General features: G+C 41.9%; 2 protein-coding genes across 5 annotated transcripts in view; one reads left to right on the forward strand and one right to left on the reverse strand.

Annotated features, from left to right (window-relative positions):
• The window catches only part of LRIG1 (leucine rich repeats and immunoglobulin like domains 1), a 127,465-nt gene that overhangs the window by 105,520 nt on the left and 7,375 nt on the right, over positions 1–14,570 (forward strand). For all 4 annotated transcript variants that reach the window (XM_077128764.1, XM_077128763.1, XM_077128762.1 and 1 more), the window contains 3 exons: positions 2,589–2,660; positions 3,520–3,591; positions 7,616–7,779. In XM_077128764.1, coding sequence (XP_076984879.1) covers positions 2,589–2,660; positions 3,520–3,591; positions 7,616–7,779 — 308 coding nt within the window. The remainder of the gene's footprint in view (positions 1–2,588; positions 2,661–3,519; positions 3,592–7,615; positions 7,780–14,570) is intronic.
• Positions 9,873–14,570, reverse strand: part of SLC25A26 (solute carrier family 25 member 26) — a 244,220-nt gene continuing 239,522 nt past the window's right edge. The window contains exon 11 of the transcript XR_013162646.1: positions 9,873–14,163. The gene's annotated coding sequence lies outside the window, so the exon portion shown is untranslated. The remainder of the gene's footprint in view (positions 14,164–14,570) is intronic.

Here is a 14,570-nt window from a genome sequence, read left to right on the forward strand (position 1 = left end):
TGTGTGAAGGAGAGTGTTTGGGGGAAGCTTTCTGTATCTTATGAGACAGAGCCTCTCTGTTTCCACAAGGCGGAGCAGGCCTAGGCTGTGGGTAGAGCTGGGCCCACAGAATGCTCTTCAGTGTCGAGAGGAGGGCTTGTGTTTGTCCTGGCTACTCCCAGAGACATGAATACAAGGACCACCGTAGCACTTGTCCTAGCACCTGCCAGGGTTGCTTTGGGAGCTCTTTAGGGATCGGCAAGGAGATGTAAAGAGGGTTTGCTTCGTGACTTCCCGGGGTCACTGCTCTGAGTTGGTGCTAGTGGGGAGGTCAGGCCAGCTGTCCCTCTCTGGGGGTCCAGGGTCAGGTGCAGCCAAGTCTCAGTTACTGTAATGTGGGACAGAATGAGCTTGGGCACTGGGCCGCAGGCGCAGCGCTCTCCTCACAGGGCAGCCTTTTATTAAAACATCAGAATCCACTACCCTGAGCTCCACCCCCAACCCCAGATGTCTGAGAGAATGTGAAGACTAATTTTAATCCACCAACAGGAAGATTAGCCCCTGAGTAATTGAGAATTTGAGAATGTTTTATTGCTATTGTCACCATTAGAAATAACAGCCTACCCTCAGTGTAAAAGAGGTCAGTGTGACTAATGTTTAGTGGATGAAGTAAAGCACAGCTCTTTCCTGGATCTAGTTTACAGGAGATTTCACTAAACAGTTCAGTACAGCTTTACTAGGACCTGGAGCCCATAGAGATTCAGCCTGGGGGGTTGGCAAAGCTCTGAGAAGAGCGTGGGGTTGAGTACCCCATGTGCTTGGCCAGTTTGTGGTTAGGGGGCATCGGTTAGCATGGCCACCAGGTTTTCTGTGTTGAGAGAAGTTGTGGAAACGTTTTTAGGATAAGATTGTTTTCATATCCACGTAGACTGCCTCTGAGAGAAAGAAAAAGCAAAGGGGTCTTTGGCCTTTTTGGCCTTTCACCCTCGGGAGGCAGGATACAGAGCTGGCTTTGTCTGAAGGCTGAACTCTGGAGTTGTGATGGGGCTTTACTAGAAGACCTGAGAGACGGGGTCTGTTTCTTATGAAATGGGGTTGGGAAGCCCCGGTGGTGTGGTTGCCCAAGAAGTTGGCCTCACAGGCGTGTGAGGCCCAAGGGAGTAGGCTGAGAAAGTGCTTCCTTTTGTGGCTGCTTGGCATCTGCAGGGTCTCTTCTGGGGTGTGATCCTGTGTTCCTGAAGGCAGCATCTCTGGTACTTGCCTAGGGTGTTCCCTAGGAGCCCTTTTACAGTCAGGTTGAAGCTCAGGGCCGGTGTGGTGGACCATACCCATGCTGCCCTACCATCTTTGGGTTGGTGCTTGCTTTTCTCTTGGTGAGCACTGATCTCAGTGTAGGTTTGAAGGTAGAGCTGACCTAGCCCGGATCTTTCCACTAATTCCCAGTGGGCTCCTGGACAAGGAATCCTCCCTAGATCAACCTTCTCCGAGGGAGGTGCCCTGACCATCTCCACCCCTGTTGGCCAAGGACCCCCTATCCCAGACCTGTTAATTCGTAGAAATTTCCAGGAGTTGGTTGCTAGCAATTCATGTTCTGTTTAACAAGCTCTCTCGGCAATCCTATTTAAAAGCCCAGATATCCGATTGTCAGCTCTACCTTCAATGTTCACTGGCAGAACATTTCCCTGTGCCAATAGGAGGTAGAGGGAATGTGTGCTTTGGCAGATTTTCATCAGAGTATCTGATAATGAAGAGGGAAAACCAGAACCTTGATCATTTCAGTCCTTAACGTCCTGCACATATTCGGTGCTCCTTTGTACAGAAACAAACTAACCGGAGCACTGTACTCATGCATGTGTAGTCCAGGGGTACTTACTTAGTTAATCTTGGAGGCTCACCTTTGAGGACTTTTCTAGCTGGGCTTTAATCACCCTGTGGCCCACTGGCATCCTATCATTTCCAGGGTCAGAGCACTCTGGTGTCCCCTGCACGACCTGAGGGGGTCATTCTCAAAGGCATGGCCAGTAGCTCATGTAGCTACATCCTTGCAGCCAGCCAGTATGCACCTGATGTTTAAAAAACTGTCAAGACCTCTGGACAGACCCATTTTCCAACTCTTTTCTTCCCTTTGTTAGAAGCCTTTATCCCTAGAATATAATTTTCAGAACTGGGTTGCAGTTTTTATTTCCAGAGTTTTCATTACCCTCTCTGACTGTTCTTGTCACTGAAACAAGTGATCAGTCCCCTCTCTCCTGTGAGACCATTGCTAAGCCTCCCCTCTACCCTCTTCCCCTTGGGTGGTCTTGAGGGACAGCTCAGGCTGGACAAGGTGATTTCCACTTCACATAGCAATGGGCCTTCTTAGGCAAGATGGTATATGCAATTCCAGCCTGTCATCACTATTAAATTCTAATAAAGGTAACAGTATTTCATTTCAGAAAAGGGGAAGGCCCTCATACTTTAGACCCTTCATCTCAGCAAAGGTCAGATTTCCACCTGTCTCTCATTGGACAGACTTATCAGATAGCACTGCCCTAATTGTATGCTCCTTCTCCCAACCCTCCCTTGTCTGCTCCCCTCCCCTCCTTTTTCTGTATGTTTGGAAACTGCAGGACTCTGTTTGGAAACAAGATCAAGTCCGTGGCTAAGAGAGCATTCTCGGGGTTGGAAGGCCTGGAGCACCTGTGAGTATCTTGCCAGACCTTCTCTGACCTGCAGGCCTGCCAAATGTGGCTGCTGGGGAAGTCTGCTAGCAATTTAATCCCATCTTTGTAAACTGAGAAACAGACTATTTGGAAACGCCAGCTGCTTCCTTCTCATTATAAATCAGATTCAACTTTGGCCTTTATTTTGCCTATGCCAGGAACAGTTACAGAGCATATGGCCGGTTGGGGTGTTCCCGACAAACACAACTGCCTTTGGAGGAATACCTTCCTCCCTGCTCTGGTCCTGCTTTACCACTGCACCAGGTTCCTTCACGGACCCCTGGTCTTCACTTCTAGCCTCCGTGTAGGGGTTTTATTCAGACCAATCTGATACCTCCACTAAAGTGGCTTAACAATGCTGAGTACACTTGAAAATTACCTGAGAGGTATTCTCCTGGTGTGGTTCGCTCTGGCAAACTGCGAGTACGAGGACAGAACTAGCCCTGAGACATTTGTGTTGGCACCACCGGGGGCCGGTGACTCCAAATAGTTAAGTTTTAGTTTGTTTCCTTTCTGAATCAAGTTTCATCTTAGTACTGTTGGTAAAGCTTTTGCTGAATGACTGGCTGTGCAGGCCTCAACCTAGCTTTGATGCTGCCCTTAAGGCTGGCTCAGTTCCAGACTCACCCTGTGTGTTGTGTCAGTGTATGAGAACTTATAGCCACTTACAGTAGAATTAGGACATGGGGTCTCTTGCTAGTGCCTGTGATTCATCTGTGAAGCCAGGACTGCCCTGAAAAGTCCATGTCTGGGCTCAGAGATAGGTTTATTAGGAGACTGCTGATAGTTGAAGGGTACCTGGAATTTGTTTGCATGTGTAAGGTGTGCTCTTTTTCAGAAACCTTGGAGAGAATGCAATCAGATCGGTCCAGTTTGATGCCTTTGTGAAGATGAAGAATCTTAAAGAGCTGTAAGTACCTGGGATTCCTGGCTCTGGATACTCCAGGAATACTTATTCCTCCAGGATAACCTCTCGACTGTGTTTGGAATCTCTCAGCCTTTGACACTTTATTTTGTCTCACTTCACTCTTCCCCCTTTTGGTCGAGAAGGTTTTCTCAATCCCTTGATGCTGAGTGTCAGCTCATTCTAGGGTTTTTCTCAATCTCTTGATGCTGAGCCTCAGCTCATTCTAGGATTTAGCAGACTTTTTCTTACAGAGCCACGCAGTAAATAGTTTCAGCGTTGCAGGCTATAGGGTGAACTTTGCTTTTGTAGCAGAGAGCAGCCCCAGACTAAGCTTACTTGTAAAAACCCTTTAATATGTAAAGTACAAACTTTCATCTTCTGGGTTGCCTTAAAGTAAAGAACCTGTACAGAGCGGGGCTTCTTTAAAGAGTTTGGTGGGTGGTGAACAAGGCAGAGATTTCTATGGGAGGGTCAGAGGTGAACTGGCACACGTCCATTTCCCAAGGCCACCTGTAGACCTTCACCACGGGCTCTTGGCGACAAGGGTTTTAAGTGCCTACCTTTGGTCTCTGTCAGAAGAGCCAGTCTGAATATTCAGGTAGGAACACCCAAGTTTCCTTTCTTTTCTTTATACATTCGTCTCATTCTATAGCCAGTAATTTCTAGCCATAAAATCTATTCCTTAAAGACTTTTGTTCTTACAAGTGCGAACACATGCCGAAACATGGCTGTCTCTGCCCTGACTTCATCCCCACTCCTGGTGGACCCTAGATGGGAGAGGACGGGATGGGAATGGGGAAATGGAGAGGTGTGTTTCTGCCCCCACAGTCTCAGAAGTTGAAAACGAAACAAAGCAGGCCCTTGATGACATTCTTCTGGGTAGGGGAGGGGAGGGGAGGTATTCTAAGCACATGCTTCATGACATTTAACTTACTTTGGGATTCGAATCTGTCAAATGTTTCTTTAGAAGGGTCATAATCTTAGAGCAGGCGTGTGTGGCTCGTTCCACCGAGCCTCAGGGTGCTGCATAAAGCTGCTAAGTTCTGGGTGCCTTCCCCTTCTTTCACCCTCGGCAGTTCTGCTGTTGTTTATCTGTGTATGACTTAATATGAAGGAAGGATTCCATAGCTCTCGTTTCAGGAAAGAGAGAGGAAATGATTTTAATCATGGATAAGTGGCTAGACATGTGATAAAGCAAGTATCATAAAAATGTTAATTGTAAAATCTTAGTGGTGGGCATACATTTCTTTCAGTGTGTCTGTGTGAAATTTTTCATAGTAAAATGTTCAGAGTGAAAAACATCTGTTTTAATTAGAGTTAAGAGTGTATTTTGAGAGAAGGAGGGAGGGAGAGAGAATTTTCCTTTTGGCTTCCCCAAAATTATTTTCTTGAGGCAGTTTAGTTGAGAAGAACCTGGACCCTTCTGGAGCCATGAAATAGGTCTGAGTGGTTTTGGATGCTCAGCCGGCGTCTCCTCTCTGGTTCCCACTGGTCTCTGCTTCAACTCAGCTAGAGCCGACACTGAACCCAGTCCTGCTGGGAGAAGATAAGGTTAATTCCACTTGGTCATTTTCTTCCTTCATCCGTTCAAGGCAGATTGTACTTCCCACTTAGTCATCCTCTGGGTAAATTTCCACAAGTGATGATTAGAAACACACTTCGAGTTGGAATCATGAAAATGCACAGTTGTTAGCCAGTGGAGCGCTGGAATGGCTGGAGGCGGGAGCCCTGGGAGGGCACCGACTGTGAGGGGTTGACGAGCCTGTGCTTTTAGTTAGTGAAGGAAGAATAGCAGGACTCTGCAAAACGTTGGGGTTACTCACAATTCCCGCTGCTCAGCCTTGCAGCCTGGCACTGATCTTTAAAGTAACTTGAGGGGATGGGGCTCGGGGGTGACCCTGTCCTTATTCTGTGGCTCTAGTCCCTCCCCATCTTCCCTGTTGGTCCTAACTCATCCTTTAAGAAAATCTTTTCTGTACTCCAGGTACCCTGAGTACCAACTGTCTTTCTGAGTTGAGGGGGTTTCATCGTGGAGGATGTGTGGGCTGCCCCAAAGGAGCTAGTGACGACAAATCCATTGAATGCGTGTTATGAGGCATATACACTTCTGAAATCCCCCATTTGGTCCTGTGGTTTAAATATGTTCCTGTTCTCCACGTGCTTAAGGTTTCACAGTGACTGCCCAGTGTCTTCCTCTTAGATTTTCATTTAGAGTCCTCAGTCTTTCCTGCTCGACTATGTTAAATGGGAGTAGATACGCCAAATGCAGCCCTGATGGGGAGTTTCAGGGGCTTCTGACAGGGAAAGAGCTCCTTTTGGCTCTTCCCTTTGGCTGATGAGTTCTCCAGGACCTGGCGGCAGCCTGTTCAACCACAATACAGAACTTCTTCACAGGAGTGGGCATGTGCTATTTCCTCATATTCAGACACGATCTCCTACCTAATACGTCCTCTCCACAGGATGGCCCTCCAGCTGTCTCTAAGCAAAGAGCTACTTGCCCACCTCATAAAAATAAAAGTACGGATTTTACACCATGTATGGAATGCTTGCATGTCAAGAATGTTTGTTTGTTAAGTTTTTACAATAAAAATATTAAAATCAGAAAATAATAATAATTAAAAAAGATCTAATATGGGCAAGCAGTCCAGAATAAGGGCTTTGAGATAAATTATTTCAGTCTTTGATGAAACACTTCTCAAAGTTATTTGAGTAAGTTAAGATGCCCAACTAACCTGGTAATGATGAGAAACAGGACAGAAGAGGAGATTTTACTTAATTTAGTCAGTTTTGGATTATTTGGCTTAAATTCCATTCTTCCTTGCTGTTTCCTAGTTTGACTTTATTTGCTCATTGGAAGGCCAGAGGGAAAAAGAAGAAAACGAAAAACCAGTCCATTTGGTTGCCGTGTTGATGCCTGAGGAAAATGGTGGTTGGAGATGGAGGCTGTTGATATTGTACTGGCCCACATGTTTTTGGAATTTCTATGTGTATCAGGTCCCCCTTTTTGTTACTGTGTACCCCAGACAGTTTATTACAGGGAGGCTTATGTGTTTCATTTGCAGACTTGTCCCTTGTCCTGGGTTGGCCATCGTTCTTTAGCTCACAGACTTGAATTCCTCCAGGAACAGGGCAGCAAGACTCTCTGGTTGACCTATCTTTGCGTGACTCCTCAGGAAAGAATGTCCGCTGAGATGGCGATTCTGATTTCTGTTTAAAAAACTTATCCTCAGTTGCTGAGAAATGAAAAAGAAAATATTCTCTGTTTTGGTTGGAGTCTCACAAAACCAAAGTTGTGCATTCTCATGCTCCCTGGGAGTGGCAGCTAACTAACAAGCACTATTTAGGGAGCAGAGGCGAATTTTGCTGGCCTCCTGAATAATGCTGGTGACCATTTATCCTGATAAATACACAAACAAGAGGGAAGCATGGTGGTGAGGCTTACACGTAGAAGAAAGCATGCAGCTTTGCCAAATCAAAAACTAACAGCCATATAGTAAAAGAGCACTTCTCAGAACTCAGTTCAGCATTTAGAGCAAAGTCTCAGATTTGCTTGCAGCATTCTACTTGGCTGATCAGCAAAGTGGGAAAACTAGGCAGGGGACAGTGCTATCTCACTATTGGATAAATCAGGGATCTGAAAAGGTTAGAGGGTATTCACTGGGTCACAAAAGAAAGATGCTAGCCTTAGAACATGGGTAAATTCCAGATTCCTGCTTCTCGCAGACTAACAAGTATCAGCATCCCTTGGGAGCCTGGTCCATGCTATTCCATTGAGTAGCAATATCAGTATCACCTTGGAGTAAATTAGAAAAGCAGAGTCTTGGGTTCCACCCCAGACGTAGAGTCAGAAGTTTCATTTCAATAGGTAGGCAATATGTACTGCTGTGGGTCATCAGATGTTGTGAAAAATCAATTCCCTTATTCTTGCTTACTGGTGTGAACATCAGAAGTTGATTGGAAGCTCTGTATGTGAGGGAATATCTCTCCTTTGCCAGCCACACCTAAAGCCTCCACTTTTTTCTTTCAGCCACATCAGCAGTGATAGCTTCCTGTGTGACTGCCAGCTGAAATGGTTGCCCCCCTGGTTAATGGGGAGGATGCTGCAAGCCTTCGTGACAGCCACCTGTGCCCACCCAGAATCACTGAAGGGCCAGAGCATTTTCTCTGTGCCGCCGGAGAGTTTCGTGTGTGGTAAGACAGTCTTTGTGATTTTTTTTCTCATGAAGGGCAAGGAGCCAGGAGGAACTCTTCATAATGGGAGTAATTCCTGTGATCAGAGTAAACCCTAACCCATGGTTACAAATCAGCTGCTGGATGCAATTTATTTCCCACTGAAACCACACATAGTATTTACTGTACAGTCGCCTCATTATGTGGTTCTTAGAGAACATGCATTTAATCAGAAGGGAGAATGAGTTGTTTCAAGTACAAATCGAATAATCTGCTACAGGAAGATAGTTCTGTTGTTTCAAGAGGGCTCTGGTGCCCAAATTTAGCTGTGAATTTACTCATTGTAAAAGGCTGGGGTTTTAAAGTGTGTTTCTTTCCAACCCCAAGAATGAAAGGTTAAAATACAGGAAGAGCAGGTCTCAGGAGAACATTTGCCATAGTAAAAAAAAAAAATCCTGATGTTGAGTTGAAAACTTGCTATTCCTCTGAAACACTGAAATCTACACTTGTAGCTTTAAATTCTGTTTTCCTTCTGTTGGAATGTAGCTCTTGCCATCCTTTTGACTAAGAGTACAGAAAATGCTGAACAGCAGAAAATACACCCACATGTGCTAGCTCTGATAGGAATGAGGAAGCCTCATGGTCAGGAAGATGTGGTCAAAGAATGAGATGAATTTGGAGTTGCTCTTGGTTTTTGCTCTAAGCAGAAGCTGAACTTAGGATTCCCAGATGCGATTCAGGCAGGTGTGAGCCCCTAAATCCCTACTGCTTTTTGGTCTCAGGATTCTCCCCTGAGCCTTGGGATCCTTGCTGTGCTGACCCTAACCAGGCGCTCACCTAACAGTATGGGGACACCTGTGGTCCACTTCTTTGTCCTACTTTTTGGCCACAGCATTAGCCAGTGTGCCTGCTGGAGTCAAGATGCTAGTGGCATCCCTCTATGCATCTGCATCCACCACTGCCATCACCAGACTTGTCTCAGTTTCTCCTGGCCCAGTTTCAGGAAAATTTCTAAAAATACTGTCAACATGGTAGCAACCCTCCATGAGCTTTTTTTATGGGTCTTTTCTATAGAATTTAAGGGTGCACACGACTTCCATTGTCCAGGCAGCAAATTGTTGATCATATAATTGGTCCTTGACTGGTAAAACTGTTTATGGAGCGCCTACAACTGAGCTTTGAGAAATATTCACACACATACAGTCCGTTCATGGTGTACAATCAGTGGCTCACAGTATCATCACATAGTTGTGTATTCATCACGTGATCATTTTTGGAACATTTGCATCACTCCAGAAAAATAAAAAGAAAAAAATTCATGCATTCCATACCCCTCACCACTTCCTCTCTTTGGCCACTAGTATTTTTAAAAAACTTTTTATAAACTAGTACTTCTTTTTTTAAAAAAAAACTGAAATAAAACATTTTATACCCACTAGGATGGCTAGAATAAAAATGTTAGAGAATGACCAGTATTGGCGAGGATGTGGAGAAATTAGAACCCTCTCCCACACTGCTGGTTAGAATATAAAAGGCACACATTATTTGGGAAATTGTCTGGCAGTTCCACAAGTAAACATAATTACCATGTGACCAAGCAATTCTAGTCCTAGATATACACCCAAGAGAAAAGAAAACAGATACCCTCACAAATCTTTATAGTAGCCTTATTGGTAATAGCCAAAAAAGTGGAAATACTGCAAGTAACTATCAACTGATGAATGGATAAACAAAATGTGGTGTATCTATTCAATGGAAAATGCCTTTCTGACATTATTCTTTGTCTCTAGTAACATTTTCTTGTCTATTTTGTCTGATATTAGTATAGATACCCTAACTTTCTTTTGGTTACTATATGCTTATTTCTTTGGATCTGGAGCATATCTTTTATAGAAAGCATATAGTTGGGCCATGAATTTTTATCCATTGTGCCAATTCTTGTCAGTTCTTTTTGGAGTGTTCATTTTAATTTAATGTAATTAATAATAGAATTGCCATTTAGTATTTGTTTTCTGTTTCATCATTTTCCCTGCCTTCTTTTATATATATATATATATATATATATATATATATATATATATATATATTTGAGTGTATCATTTTATTTTCCTTGTTTTGTTTTCTTTTGTTTATCCTTTTTTTCTTTGTTTTACTAAGTTTTTTGGGTTTTTTTCCTTAGTGATTGCCATGAGTCCTATATTAACATCTTAAGATAACCTAGTTTATAACAATAATGAAATTAGCTTAAATAGTATTAAGTCCCCACACTTTGTGTTCCTGTTGTTATAAAGTTATGTTGTTATACATCACATTATAGGGCCATCTGTACAGCATAATTATTGCTTTGTGTCATTGCTGTTTTTTTAAAAAGGTCTTTCCTTTTATTTTTGCAATACCATTCATACAAAAGTAATTGAAACATAACAGTCTTAAGTTTACAATCGAATATCAACAGAAATTCTGTACACATTATCCTTTACAGCAATTTTACATGGAACTGGTTGTAAAAATATGTTCCTTCTAAATCACTTCGGTTCCCTTAACTCTGAGCATTACAGGTGGGAGAGCTGACATAGCACTACTTAACACGTACCCAGTAAGTCTGTAGAACTGACATAAAATTCATTTAGCTGAATATCTCCACCTATTCAGTGCTCTTGACTTCTTAACAAAAGGCCAAGAATTAAATTTACTGACAGATATTAAAGGCATCTAATTCTGAAAATATTTTGCCAGATAAGACAGTATCTGACAAAATACATAATAAAATCCAAACCTACCAGCTTGATGGGTGGCAAATTAAACTTTCATATGGAAAACCAGTTAAACCGATTTGTCAGGTAACCCTGGAGAGGACGACAGGGATTAAACAATTGAATCTGCTGCAAGAGTGCTACAAATTGCTTCTTCCTTGGATTTAGTCCGGTTTACAATTTAAAACATGCAGAAACCACGCAGTATACATATAATTCATGTTGCTTAAGGAAGTAACAGCAGGAATAACAGTTTGTCCTGAGACAGTGGCCCCCAGCAGGCTACGATTAGCTCATGGCACGGAAGTCCTTTAGGGGCTTCTCGAGGCAGGCTTCCAGGTCAGACCCAGCTGTGATCGGAGCTGCTTTTTGCAAATTCAGCCTCCATTTCACCAAGGTCCACAGTAGTGTCTGGGCCTTTTTTCCCCTTCTTTTTAAAACTTCTTATTGTTGAATATAACATATATACAAATAAAAGAAAGAAAAAAAGCAATGGTTTTCAAAGTACACTTCAACAAGTACTTAGTGAGCAGATTTCAGAGTTTGTTAGGGTTATCATCCCACTATTTCAGACTTTTCCTTTTAGCTGCTCCAAAACACTGGAGGCTGGAATAATTTTTTTACTTGTAAATAACATATACAAAAAAAGCAATCAATAAATTTCAAACCACATTGCAACAATTAATTGTAGAACCAATTTAAGAAATGATTATTGAATCATTATATTGCTATTTCTTTTTGTCTCTTAGAGCAGCTAGAAGTAAAAACCTAAAATGGTGGAATTGTAACCCAAACCAAATCCCGAAATCTGTTCTAAAACTAATTGTCATTGCCTTTTAAATCAGATAGGAGTAGGACAGAGTTATAAACAAAAGTACATTATAGTCTTTGGGACTTACCTGTATAAAGGAAACTCAAGTTACTGCCATTTCATTTCAGCACAAAAGATTCCACTTAGTATTTCTTATAGGGCAGATTCAGTGTTTGTTTATCTAGAAATGTTTTCACTTCTCTATTACTTTTAAAGGATAGTTTTGCTGGATGTGAAAGTGTTTTTCTTTCATCATTTTAATGTCATCCCAGTGCCTTCTGACCTCCGTGGTTTCTGATGAGAAACTTTGTATGTGATGAGTGCTTCTCTACTTTTTGCTTTTGATATTCTCTTTAAGCCTTTTGAGTTTAGCTATGATGTGTCTAAGGTATGGAGTGTATTCATGTTCGAGTTCACTGAGCTTCCTGCTTGTGTACTTTGTTCATCAAATTTGGGAATTTTTTGGTCATTATTTCTTTTAATATTCTTCCTGTCCCTTTTTTGTGCTTTCCTTTATTCGTATGTTGGTAGGCTTGATGGTATCCTGTGGGTCTCTGTGGCCCTATTTACTTTTCTTTTTTTTTCCTCCTTGGATAATCTCATTTGAACTGTCCTTCAGTTTGCTGATTCATTCTTCTGCCTGCTCAGTTCCACTATCAAGTGCCTCTAGTGACTCCAGAATTTATATTGATCATCTTTATATTTTGTCTATTTATTGATATTTTCTATTTGTGAGAAATCATTCCCATCCCTTTAATGTTGTTAGACATGGTCTCCTTTAGTTCCTTTTTTTCCATTTATTTTTATTTTTTCAACTTTTTTTTTAATTGTGAAAAATAACATACAAAAAAGCAATAAGTTTCCAAGTACATTTTAACAAGTAGTTATAGAACAGATTTTAAAGTTTGGTATGGGTTACAGTTCCACGATTTTCCTTTTTTCTTCTAGCTGCTCCAAGACACTGTAGACCAACAGAACATATGAGCAGGACTGCCAAATCATTATATTGATATTTAAATCCTATCTTCTCTGTTACATTCCTCCTTCTCTTTAACATATATACATAAAAGCAATAAATTTCAAAGTAAATCACAACAATTAATTTTAGAGGAGATATCAGATTTTGGTATGAGTTACAAGTTTACAGTTTTAGGTTTTTATTTTTAGCTGTTCTAAGGTCCTGGAGGTGAAAAGAAACCATCAGTAATGCTTCAGTACTCATAGTCATTTGTTAAATCCTACCTTCTCTGTATAACTTCACCATCATCTTTGCTCTTTCTCCCACTCTTGAAAGACATTTGGACTGTTCCCATTCTAACTTTTTCATATTGGAAGGGAGTGTTGATAAAATAGGATGGATAGTGGTACTAGTTGATACTCTGGACAGGCTGGCCCCTTTGCATTTCAGAACTTATCTGGTCCAGGAACCCATCCGGAGGCTGTAGGTTTTGGAGAGTTACCCTAGTGCATGGAACCTTTGTAGAATCTTATATAATGCCCTAGGTGTTCTTCAGGATTGGCAGGGATGGTTTTGGTTGGGGTTTGGCCAGTTTTGTCAAGTAGCAATGTCTAACTCAAACATGCTTAAGAGTGATCTCCAGAGTAGCCTCTTGACTCGGTTTGAATTCTCTAGGCCACTGATACCTTCTTTCCCCCTCCTTTTTGTCAGGATGGCATTGTTGATCCCATGGTGCCAGGGCCAAACTCATCCTTCGGAGTCATATCAATGTTGCCAGGGAGACTTTCATTCCTGGATGTCATGTCCCATCTACTAGGGGAGGGTAATGATTTTACTGGCAGAGTTAAGAGAGAAAGAGAGAGAGATAGTGTGTGTGTGTAAGGCCACATCTGATCAACCAAAAAGGTCCTCTAGAGGTAATCCTTAGGTACACCTATAGATAGGCTAAGCTTCTCTACTACATATGTAAGCTTCACAAGACCAAGCCTCTTGTGGCCTTTTGACTTCATAGTCCCTAATGTTTGAGACAGTATCAAGGGTTTCTGCCATGGTAAGAATTTATTTTTCATATATTTTCTCCTATCCCTCAAGGGACTTTGCCAATACTTCTTGATTATTTGCTTGATATACTCTGGGATGTATTCAGGCATTACATTAAGCTATACAGGATTACAGGCCCTCATTCCCATTCTGGGCTCCCCGTGTTTGGGTTGTTAAAATGATCTGTCCAGACAGGTTGAATCATGTGCTAAAGAAAATATAAGTTTTGGACAAAATAAACCTTTCTTCCCCTGGTCTCACTGAGTAGGTCAAGTTCTAAAATACAATGTCCTTAGTTCTCTGAACATATTTATAATAGGTGATTTAATGTCTTTGTTTACTAAATCCAAGATCTGCTCTTCCTCAGGGACAGTTTCTGTTGACTGCTTTTTTTTTTCCTGTTTTTTGACTGGTTCATAATTTTTTTATTGAAGACTGGATATTTAAGATAAAATAATGTGGCAGCTCTAGAAATCAGAGTCTCCTTCTGTTCTTCCCCAGGGTTTGATGTTGCTAGTTGTTGCTTTTGTAGTTTGTTGAGTGACTTTCCTGGACAGCATTCTGTGTAGGTACTGAAGTCCCTTAACTTGGTTAGCTAATAATTGGATAGAAAATTATTTAAATCCCTCTAACCAGTAAGTACCACCCTTTCCCCATGGTCTTTTTGTGTACGTTGAGGCATGACATCCCTTCCTGCTAGGACAGAGCCAAGATCAGTGACAGTTGAGAATTTAGGTCACACAAGGATAATTCTCTGGAGTGAGGCTTTGGGGGAGTTCTGAACCCATCCTGCTCCCTTCAGTGGTTACGAGGCTGCTGGGTTTCAAGGTATCAGTTGAGCTCTGGGAGGAGAGAGAGATAAGAATAGGACAAATTAAAATGCCACAGAATTTTTACTTTTCTTAATGAGTTTCAAGCATTTTTCTTAGATAAATGCTCCATGGACTACTGTAAAGCCTTTTTTATTGTCTAGAATTAGGGAAAAGTTGATTTGACCATTTTTTGCTAGGGTTTTCATTGCTCTTACAGAGATGGAGAGTTTTGGAGGTCCTTAACCTCTGCCATTCTGGAAGTGCTTTATACCCTACTCTTTTTTTTTAAGTAAGGTTTAGAAGTGTGTTTTGTATAAAAGTAAACAGGTAAAGCTGGCTGTAGTCTTCTTGAGGAAATAAGCTGTATGTTAGATAATTCAATACCCATACATTAATTTGTAATCAAGAAGTGTGATTGGAGAGGGGACTACTAATCA

The sequence above is a fragment of the Tamandua tetradactyla genome, chromosome 15 (genome assembly GCF_023851605.1).
Source record: "Tamandua tetradactyla isolate mTamTet1 chromosome 15, mTamTet1.pri, whole genome shotgun sequence".
Classification (NCBI taxonomy): domain Eukaryota; kingdom Metazoa; phylum Chordata; class Mammalia; order Pilosa; family Myrmecophagidae; genus Tamandua; species Tamandua tetradactyla.